The sequence below is a fragment of the Apaloderma vittatum genome, unplaced genomic scaffold (genome assembly GCF_000703405.1).
Source record: "Apaloderma vittatum isolate BGI_N311 unplaced genomic scaffold, ASM70340v1 scaffold15591, whole genome shotgun sequence".
In the NCBI taxonomy this organism is placed as follows: domain Eukaryota; kingdom Metazoa; phylum Chordata; class Aves; order Trogoniformes; family Trogonidae; genus Apaloderma; species Apaloderma vittatum.
Genome location: NW_009698618.1, coordinates 3692 through 15133, shown reverse-complemented (window position 1 = coordinate 15133; position 11442 = coordinate 3692). Strand labels below are relative to the sequence as shown.

General features: G+C 41.4%; 1 protein-coding gene across 1 annotated transcript; it reads left to right on the top strand.

Moving 5' to 3' along the window:
* Nucleotides 1–649: 649 nt before the first annotated feature.
* On the top strand, nt 650–9587 carry RSPH3 (radial spoke 3 homolog (Chlamydomonas); the record flags this gene model as incomplete). Its single annotated transcript, XM_009878094.1, has 7 exons — nt 650–737; nt 1812–1953; nt 3861–4006; nt 4567–4770; nt 5799–5961; nt 7054–7140; nt 9325–9587. Coding segments are annotated over 7 exons (1093 nt in total), but the record flags the coding sequence as incomplete, so codon positions are not given.
* Between the last annotated feature and the right edge of the window lie 1855 nt (nt 9588–11442).

Genomic DNA, 11442 nt, shown 5'->3' with positions numbered 1-11442 from the left:
CCAGCCCCCTCGCCACCCAACGCGGGGGAGGGGGAGACGCCGCCACCCCGCCGGCCGGCCCTTCTGCACCTGGTCAGGGGCAACTTGCGTGCTCCGGCCTGTCAGGACACTGAGGCGCTGGAGCGGGCCCGGAGAAGGGCAACGAAGCTGGTGGAGGGGTTAGACCATAAGTGTCATGAGGAGCAGCTGAAGGAACTGGGGTTGTTCAGCCTGGAGAAAAGGAGGCTGAGGGGAGACCTTATTCTCTACAACTACCCGAGAGGAGGTTGTGTCGAGGTGGGGGTCACTCTCTTCTCCCAAGTAACAATCAACGGAGCAAGAGGAAACAGCCTCAAGTTGCACCAGGGAAGGTTTAGATTGGATGTTAGGAAAAACTTGTTCACAGAAAGGGTTGTCAGGTGCTGGAACAGACTGCCCAGAGAAGCGATGGAGCCACTTTGGAGGTATTTAAAAGATATGTAGATGTGGAGCTTAGGGACATGGATTAGTGGTGAACGGGGCAGTGCTAGGTTAATGGTTGCACCTGATGATCTTAAAGGTCTTTTACAACCCAAGCAATTCAGTGGTTCTATGAGTCAGTCTTTTTGGCTTGTTTGAGGTGTTAGCATATAGCTTGCAGCTCTGTGACCGTGTGTGCTTGACGTTGCAGAGAAAAGGAACGTATTCGTTACGCCAACCTCATGTACGACAGGAGAGTGGTGCGTGGCAACACTTATGCCCTTCAGTTCACACCTGTGGTAGGTTTTTTTATGTGGATCATGCTACAGCTTTGTTGAAAAGTAACAGATAGGGCAGGAAAGCTGTTCTTCATTAATAATTTCAACTATGGCACTTAAAACATTCCACACAGTCACAGGCTCTCCAGTTAAACTAGCATGTGGCTGTTTTCAGCTTTTCTTTAAAGCACTTCCTTTTACATGAACTTCTGTAGTTCTGATTTTTTCCTCCCATAAAGTGCTTGATATTTTTTTTACATTTCTTTACTGTAATGATCCTGAGAACAAGTCATCACTGCATAATCTGTTATATGCAAGGTGTTGTCAGTGAGAATAGCAGCTTTTGGGAAATTAAGTCTGGGAGTAGACCTTTGCTTGTCCTTCTATAGAAGCGGAGCTCTATAGAAGCACCTGTATGCAAAAGCTGCTTGTGTGGAGTTAGAAGTATTCTGTTTATCCTGATAAGGCAGTAAGTCTTTTAGTGATTCTTTATGTTCTGAGAATATTTCTACTTAGATAATTTGATCATAACTGTGTTGCTCAGTAGCTGTTTCCTAAAGTGAATTTCACATATGTTCTGTTTAAGAAGTTTGAAACTGATGATCATTTCAATCCCTAAAGAAAGTACTGAAGTTAAAAGCTAGGGTGGTTTTCTTTTGCTTCATCAGCAATACAGAACCTATAATTTTTATCTAGCAAACAATTCTGTTGACTTAAGTCCGTTTGACCTTCTTAAACTTTACCTACAAACTTTCACTTGTTAGCAAGAATATGCCATTTTAGTATCCTTTATCTCATAAAGGGAAGTTCTGTATACAGTATCCACTTCCAAATAACGACTAACTGATTGCTCTAGTGTGAGATGCCATTAGTCTGTGCTTGTAGGCAGCTAGCATACCTTATTAGTTTCATGCCCTACAGTCTTCAAGGTAACTGAAAATTTTGGGTCAAGGACCCAGAAAAGTAAATCTGAAATGCTACGTTTATAGCATTAAAATCACATGACTTCATTTTCCTGTAGAGAGAAATTATTATGATTTTCAGGTACAAAGTGTATTCTGTTTTGTGGTTATTTTCTTCTTCATCTCTGCTCAGAGCACCCAACCCAGTCCCCTTGAGATTCGAAGGCAGAGGGAAGCACAGAAAAGAGCACTGGCTAGAAAGCGTGCAAAAGAGCAAATGCAACTAAGAACACCTGAGCCTGTGGAAGGCAGAGAACACGTTCATGTGCAGACAGGTAAAAGGTGATTTTTTATTTTTTTAAATTCATCTGAAAACACAAACTTGCTGATCTATATTAATTTACTAAATTATTGATGCAATCGGTAGCATCACATGGGGTTAAAGTTAGAATCATAAAATTCTAATCCTTTCCAGTATAACCCCTTATTTTTAACTGTATTTAATAAACTTGGCTAATTAGCAACATTTTCCAGGAGGCTCTGCATTTCAGTTTTCAGTGTACATTCTTGAACACTAGTCAAGACTTCTTCGTTTATTCTTTCCTTTTTCAGTATCATCAGTATCATGAGGCTGAGGGGAGGCGTCATTGCTCTCTACAACTACCTGAAAGGAAGCTGTAGGGAGGTGGGGGTTGATCTCTTCTCACAAGTAATTAAGGGTAGAATGAGAGGAAATGGGCTTAAGTTAGATAGATTGGATATCAGAAAGATTTCTTTGCTGAAAGAGTGGTGAGGCATTGGAACAGGCTGCCCAGGGAAGTGGTGGAGTTGCTCTCCTGGAGGTGTTAAAAACCCGTGTAGATGTGGCACTTCAGGATTCAGTTTAGTGGTCATGGTAGTGCTGAGTTGATGGTTGGTCTTGATGACCTTAGACCTCTTTTCCAACCTTAATGATTCAATGAGTCTATGATCAGAGAAGTTTGGTATATGCTTAAAATGATTTTTTTCAAAAAAAATCTGCTTAATAGTGCAGTCACATGTAAGAATAAGACTAGTATTAAAAACTGGAGGACGAACCATAATTTAGAATATGAAACTGCCCTATTTGTGGGAAAGCAATTTTTGTGTGGTAATGCTGAGGTGAGTATAAAGTATTGCTATGCCTTCTGAAAAACATTTCACACTGGGCTGACTTACAAACTGGGAAAACAGCTGCATTATATCCTAATCAGACATGGTCTTTGGTTTCTCAACATTCCCTTCTGCTCCAGTGCCGCTGAACCTCCTGCACCACCTCCAGAGCACACAGTGGCTCTTTACCATTCAAATACTGTTGGATGCAGAAGGAGGCTATCTAGTATGGAAGTCTTGGTCTTTTATTCTTCCCTCTGACCACTGCAGATAATTTTCAGTACTCTACACACCTTATTTTCTGACCCAGGCTATTTATCTCTGCCTCAGGAGACAGTTATAATTTAAATCAAGTGCATATGCTGTTACAGATTTGTGGTTACCCTCAAGGCCACTTCTGGTGGGGCCAGAAGTAGAATATAATTCTTTACACCCAACAGCTCCAGTGTTCTGTTTTGCCACACACAATTGAGAAAAACGTATATTTTCAATAGTACTTGTTAGTAGATAGGCAAGCATTATCCCTTTTTCATAGAATGATAGAATCACAGAATGGTTTGAGTTGAAAGGGATCTAAAAGATCATCTAGTCCAACCCCCCTGCCATGGGCAGAGACACCTCCCACTAGACCAGGTTGCTCAAAGCCCCATCCAACCTGGCCTTCAGCACTTCCAGGGATGGGGCATCCACAGCTTCCCTGGGCAACCTTCCCAGCATCTCACCACCCTCACAGAAAATAATTTCTTCCTAATGCCTACTCTAAATCTACTCCAGTTAAAAACCATTGCCTGTTGACTCTACCAAGAATTGTTTATTCTGCAAGGTGAGCCAAAATGGTGTAGACTCTGGCTTTTGAAACCTACTAAGTAAAACGCCCTTTTAGGAATCACTTCCAAGAAGTGCCCCTGACATTACACAGAACATGGTGCCAGATGGCCTATGCAGCAAACTGATCTGTATTTTAAGTTGAAGTGTCTTTTTTTTTAAACTTTATAGAAGATGGTTTGTTGCACTCTTTGACTCTAATTCACACTGTAGATTCATCAAAAATAGTTGAGATTTAAAATAAAAATAATCCAACTTTCAGCATTCATTGTGCTTTTATTTCTAGAACTGTATTTGGAAGAAATTTGTGACCGTCCAATAGAGGTTGATATAGAATGTCAAACAGATGCATTTTTGGACAGACCACCCACTCCACTCTTCATACCAGCCAAAACAGGAAAAGATGTGGCCACACAAATAGAAGAAGGAGAGGTATGAAGTAAATTCAGGTCCACAGGTGTTGCCAAAACACGTCTCCCCCACAAAACACATTTCTGGTTCCAAACTGAGGCAGAAACAGAAAGGAACTTAACTTCAAATCAGAAATTGGAGAATTTATTTTTTTTGCATGGTCTGGGGATTTCTGTTGCTTTCAGCTAAGAACTATATTGTTGAGAAATGCTGTCCCCCGTAGAAGGTGTCCAGCCCGAGAAGGGGTTGGCAAGACTGAAGTAGGGTTCAGGTGAGTGCTCTGCTTCTCCCTGGCAGCGCCCACAGTGGCTGTGGTACGGTGTGTATTGTCTTACTCCAACCCACTCGTCACTTAGACCCTAGCTGCATTCACGCTTCTTGCCTTAGCTGGCACTGGCTCCTCCACCTGCATTTCTCAGGCCTGCCTTAATCACAAAGGCTTTGTCCATCCTCCTTTTCTCCTTGCCAAGGTGTTAAAAAAGTAGTTGGTGATCAAGGGGCCATTTATTTCTGTTTCTCTGACTGCTGTCCTCAGTTGTTTGACTTTGTCCTCAGTTGTTTGACTTTGACTTTGTCCTCAGTTGTTTGACTTTGACGTTGAAGTCAAGCCCATCCTGGAAGTGTTGATTGGGAAAACGATTGAGCAAGCTTTGCTAGAAGTCATGGAGGAAGAAGAGCTGGCCCGGCTGTGGGCACATCAACGCGCTTACGCAGAGCTGCGTAACGCAGAGCTTGCTGAAGTACAGCGCCTAGAAGAGCAGGACAGGCGATACAGGGAGGAGAAGGTAGGACTTCCTAAGAGCAGAACAGGCCTGTCTGATTGCTCATCAGAAGAGGGGAAACCATTTTGAGCGATGAAAGCCAAGCTGTGAAATAAGCTGGATGTGCCCAAAAGGGTACTGTCAAGTTTGATATTCCTCAAAGCATTTTGCTTTGCAACAGCTGCCCTCTGCCATTTGCTCTCGTGCACCAGCACCCTGCTCTTGTGTTTATATGGAGCAGTCGTGCTCCAGTGACCTGGTGTACTTGGACACATGATCAAGAGACCAAACCCAACAGCATTTTCCTCTGTACCTGGTGCAGCTGTTACTCAGGCCTTTTCATTATAATCACTGCTAAATGAGTAGAGTGCTTGAAAGTACAAGAGATGCCTCCTAGTCTTTCACACTCAATGCATGTACTACTGTATGTGCACACATACCTCTCAAGATCTCCAAGTATTAAAGTGTATTAGTGCTATCTAGTAAATAGGAATAAACAGAAAAGACAAACATTAATTACTCACTTTTTGTCAGCTTTGTGTAGCTGGGTTTTTTAATATTTTCCTGGACCAATTTGAGTTTTAATCTTTTCGTAGATAAAATTGGATCTAATATTGGAAAGATGAAAAGTTCAGGAAATCCTGACCCAACTTCATCTCATTCCAAGGCCAATGATCAGCTTATTCAACAATAATAAAGCAAAGGGTCATCGGATCAATGCATATTAAAGTATCAGAGAGGGATTTCACTTGGCCGGCTGGGAGTCCCTTTACAGACTTGCCAAAATCAGAAAAGGCATACCAAAGAGTGTGTTTCCCTCTAGCCTTTGTGAATTATAGTACTTCATAGATCGAGTACAGGCTTACTTCAAACTCTCTTTCATATGAGGAGTTTTTGTAAAAGTTAGAGATGCAAATACTGGGTAGAGATCGTAAACGTGTACTTTTGATTATCTTGGCAATTTATGACTCTCACACTTTGATCATTCTTTGAGATTTAGGTCAGAAGAGTTAACAACTAAAGGCTTGAAAGTTGTGATATTGCCTTGACAGGAACGTCGCAGACGCCAGCACATGCAAATGTTGCAGAAACAGAAAGAGACCACAGAGAAAATTGCAGCTCGGGCATTCGCTCAGCGTTACTTGGCTGATCTCATTCCCTCGGTCTTCAATAACCTTCACGACAGTGGATTTTTCTTTGACCCTGTAGAAAGAGGTTTGTATTTTTTATTTATTTTTATACGTGAACTGAGTAATAGAAAGGTCAAGACAAACCTAAAATGTAGCTTTTTGTCATATTATTTTGAATTATGTCGTAAGACTTTATTCATTTATGTTTGTGGCTGAACAACTGTTCCTAACTCTTATTTTTGACACAAACAAATATTATTGGTTATCTGTACAAGTAGTCAAGAATAAGCAAGAGCTGACAATGTGACAGCGAGAAGACCTGCTTTTGAATTGGAGAGAGATAACAGGTGGTTAGAATTGGTAGGGCAGAGAGAGAGAGAGCGCAAGCCAAATTGATGTACATGTATTTTAATAGGATAGGCAAAGAAATCTGTATATCATTCTGAATCTATTTTAATGAGCAAGGGGGAAATTAGTAAATTAGAATTAGACCCTGGAAATAATTTCAGAGTTGTAAATCAGTGACTTCCAAGCTTTTAGAATCCGCAGCATTTCTTATGGGTTACCTTGCTGCACCCCACTTACTCAGGCCCCACACAGGTGCACAGACCAGAGCTTGGGAATGATTACACTCTCTCCAGAATGAGTCATGGAGCAAATGCAGAAACTGAGTGTATTTTGCAAACAGGGCAGGCTTTGATACCATGGCATACGAAGAGCACAACTTGAGAAATATATGGGTAAGCAGGAGCTCTTTAGTCAGAAGGAACAAATGCTTTCAGCAGTCTAGAAGCCTGACGTCTTTGGAAAGCAAGGCAGGAAATGTTATTCTCCTGACTTGTTCAGCATAGTTATTTTCGTCTCACTAGAACATTACTGTGTATCTCATCTGTGCTAGCACTTCAAGGGTGGCAGACCCCTTTAAAAATCACTGCAGTTGAGGCAACTCTGGTCTGGGTCCATAATGGTGAGGAATCCTCAGTAGGACAGGCAGGAGATAAGAAACCCAACAAGACTTAAGAGATACCATCTCTGCTCTTGCAAAGTGTGTGTCTTTTGGCAAGGATGTTCATCCCTTTGTGGTTGTAGTAAATGAAAAACAGCCCCAAGATACTATCGCTCATCCTTAATAAAAAGACTTTTTCTTCCTTTCTTTCTTCCTGCTAAATTCTTACAGACATTGAGACAGAATTCCTTCCATGGCTGATGACAGAAGTGGAACAAACACTAGAGAAGAAGGTTCTGGGGAGGACAATGCTTGACTGTAAGTTACTAAATCCTAGAATGTAATCTGGGCTGCTTGATGTTCTTGATTGTTTTTTCCCCAGTTAGAACAAATATCCCATTTACGGGGTCACTGTGGGTTAAGGTAGGAGGTGTCAGCAAGAACTCCAGGTACACATGGCTTTTTATGTTTGTTGGATTTTTTACAATACCAAAATGTTTTTAATGTTGGAAAACTACTACTATGTACATCTAGATAATTGATTTTCAGCTGAAATATTAGAAGTGTCAGTCATGTTGCACTATGCTCTGTCTGCTGGCTTTAGACTCTTTGAGATGTGCTGCTGGGAGATGCAATACATTTGGCAGGAGCAGAATGGTTAAAGAACACCAATTCTTTAATATAAAACCTTTATTTCTCATGTTACACAGCCATCAGTGCTGTGCTCTTCTGTGTGTGTGTGCCTGATTATGCCACTGGGAACAGAAAAGCCCAGCCTGTGAAAGTCTCTTAACTCGTTTGTGTAAACTCCCTGACCTACAGAGTAATATGTTCATCCTGTACGAAAGGGGAAGAGAAGGATAATCATAGGCCATGGTTGACTGAGTAGTCAAGTGACTTCTTACCACGTTTCATCAAAACAAGGGCTTGCCTCCTAAGCAGTCAATATTCATGTCCTCCCTTTTGAAACAGATTAAAATATCAACCATCTTTTGGACTAGTTCAAGCTAAGTGTTCAGGTTCTTCTATTAGTCTTCGGAGGCTGTAGTCATAATACCTGAGCAATCTAAACTCTGTCTTGTGTAGAAACACAAAATTATGGTGAATGCACGCCCACCCCTGTGGTCCTAGATCAAACCACTTTTTACACTTGCATTGCATCTTCATTCCTATGGTTTTCCTCCTGCTGTGATTTGGTTTTGAATTACTGTTGTGTTTGTTTCATTTGGGTTTATTTTCAGTTTAACTAGCATCTTTTGTTAAAGTATAATTTAAATAATTAGAGCTATTCTGTTAGGTATTTTATCCCCTGATATGTTATGGTATGTACGCTTAAGGATCACTTCATGTAGCTTTTCAGGAGGGAGGGAATTTTCTCTTTTTTTAAGAAATAAGTATTTTATGTGACTACTGAATAAACCTCCCAAGGAGAATGTTGCTTCAGGATACACTATTGATGAGAGCATCTATCATATTCCTGTTAAATCTTTTTGTTTAATTTTTTAAACCAGATACCATGGTCTAAGATACACAGGGAATCTGGAGCAGACCAATAAGTAATATCTGCAGACCCTGTTTTCCTATGTACCCTCTGTATTTCCTGGCTGTTAAGTAAACAGCAGCTCTGTAAACCGAACTGCAAATTGCATTCTCTGGGTTTTGTATGGGGCAGAGACACAGCCTCAGCTGAGGTAGTTCATGGCTTCTTTCCCCACTTATGCAGAAGCACAGAAAAAAGTCTATAAGGATCCATTTTTAATCTGTTTGAATGCTGCTTAAAGAATTTGTCACTGTCCAATAAAAGAGCTGTGAACTACAAAGGAAGCACCCTCTGTGTAAGGCAGTTATATTTGTCCTCTCAGAGATGACCATTCCTTCTTTTACTTGGTAAAGTCAACCCGTGAATTAAAAATTAAGCTCTTTTTAGTACCTGTACATTGTCCTATTTTGTGTGTTAAACCTCTCATTGTTGGCCTCTATTTTTCATATGTAAATGATGTATATCAAAGTGAGTGTTGGTTGTTGGGGTTTTTTTGTATGATGTCCATTGGAGGGGGTATAATATTTAAAAAAAATTAAAAAGGCCAAGCAGCAAAAATAATGAAAGAATAGGTGCTTTTAGGTGTTTTTCAGAATGAGAAAATCTTTTTGATGATTCCCATAGTTCCAGTATTTCCCACTGCCAAAACCATCATGCTGTGTGCAACCTGACTAGTCCTTGTCCCTGGTTCTGGAAGTGAGGAACTACTGTGAAGAAATGAACAAAATAATTCAGGTGAACCCTTTCAAATCACTGCTTTCAGTGTAAACTGCTCATTTGGCTGGAGCTACACTACAGTACTAGGGATGATTTTTTTCATTCAAGTATTCTTTGATTCAGTGTTATTTCGTGTTGTTGCTTTTCTCTGTGTAAGAAGTTATAGGTCAGCAATATATACAATAATCTCAAAGTGTAAGGGGTTTTTCCTCCATATTTGTTAACGGTGGCTTTCTCTGTTTCAGCCTTGATTCGTACAGTGGTTGAAAACCGCTTAGATGCATTTAGCCGTAAACCTTTGTCTGATCAGAAAGAGGCACCTCCCAAAGAGCCCAGCCCAACAGGGGCAGAATGCCCAGTGGCAAGTGAGGCAGACACTGGTGACCAACTGGTTTCAGAGAAAGAAGAGACTGACCAACCTGCTCCTGAGGAAAAGCCTTCACGTCACATCACTTTCCAGTTAGAAGAATCGGATCAAGGAGGAACAGAGGATTTGGAAACTGAGCAGGCGAGTCACTGAGTAAATGGAGGTGAGTGGCTTAGAAAGAAAAAATTAATTCCTATCCATTTACAAGTATTGCGTCCTAGCCATGCTGAAGAATGACCCCAAGCAACAGTAGAGCATTCAAACGTGTTTTCCACATGCTGATGCTCTAATTTCAGGCTATAAGAATCAAGAGACAGGTTGCTAGTGCAATGAACGGCAGTGAAATTCTGTCCCCTTCTACACAATGCAAGCCGTCAAAAACTTGGGACGTTTACAGTTGAAAAATAATGCTGTTCTGTACCCCATGCTAGAAGGTCATGAGAAGGACATTGAGAGCATCCTAATATACCTTTACAATTGCTTTGATAATGTTCTCAGAAGAGAATTTCCTTAATTTCCCTATTTTGAAAGGTAGCCACTACAGCGCCTAGATATTTCTTTTTTTTCATTCATGTTAGTCTCTCCTGTCCTGACAAACTTGGATGTGCATCTCAGCAAGTAATGGAGTGAAGGCTGTTGTTCCTGAAGCTCTTAAGGTTCAAAGAGTTATCTGCCACTGGGAATTTCTGCCAGTGCAAAATCCCTCTCAGCTTCCTCACTCCTGGAGCACTGCTGAGTGGCTGTAGCTGCACGCCGAGTCCAGCCTCAAGCTTCTTTGTAATCGTCCTTTCCTTTTCTACTCATTCACTGGAAACAGTGCCAGATGCGACTGACAAAATGCGCCTGCACTGCCACGTGTATCCGTCTGTTCACATACGAACTCCTCAAGTGGGGCCTTAGATATAAGGAAGAAATCTAGATATAAGGAAGAAATCTAGATATAAGGACGAAATTTAGATATAAGGAAGGAATTTAGATATAAGGAAGAAATTCTTCATCGTGAGTGGTGAAGCACTGGAACAGGTTGCCCAAAGAGGCTGTAGATGTCCCATCCCTGGAAGTGTTCAAGGCCAGGTTGGATGGGGCTTTGAGCCACCTGGGCTAGTGGGAGGGAGGTGTCCCTGCCCCCAGCAAAGGGGTTGGAACTAGATGATCTTCAAGGTCCCTTCCAACCTTAACCATTCTATGATTCCTTCTCATAAAAGTACATCCACACTCCACTGCAGTGACACCATTTCCTTGCTAGCTGCACCTGTAGAAAATGTCCTGTCTTGTCCAGACTGCTTTATGCTACCTGCTCTCTGCAGGTCAGAGGAGATGTATGTTAATTGAGCAGGCCAGATGCCAGCCTGAAAGTGGGATGTCAGGAATGACACCTGAAGAGACAAGTACCTGCTCTGCATCTCGTACCCTCGAAAGGGATGTCCAGACTTTTCACTGGACCACTTGTATGTGTGGCTTCAAGGCACACCCTGTCTTCCCTCCATCCTGGGCTAGGACATCCCACGGTAATCAGGGCAGCTATTGCTTACATGGAAAAGCTCCTTCAGAAGTTGTCAGGTATTTGCCTCTCTCTGTAGGCAGCTGAAAATCAGAAGTAATGAGATGTAACTATCAATAAATCTACTCAGTGGGTTGACGTAATATCAATATGTTAAAACTGAGTGTCTGGAGTCACATAGTACAGATTATAGACACACGGACCTGTGAGTGCTTTTCAAAGCTGGAATATTCCCCTGTAAACTCCTCATCTGTTTGCTAACTTGACAGTATTTCAACAAACTATGCTTGTTTATTTCATTTATAATTGATTCCTCAAAGGATCTATCAAAATGTGTTACGTGTACAAACATAAGGTAGCTGGTGCTCACTACATCTGAGTTTCTGAGGAGAATTTATTTTTATGCACATGACTGGAATTGAAGGCTTGAAATGAAACTCTGTTTTCGGCATTGAAATCAGTGGGAGGTTTATCTCAATTTCAGTAAGACCAAGA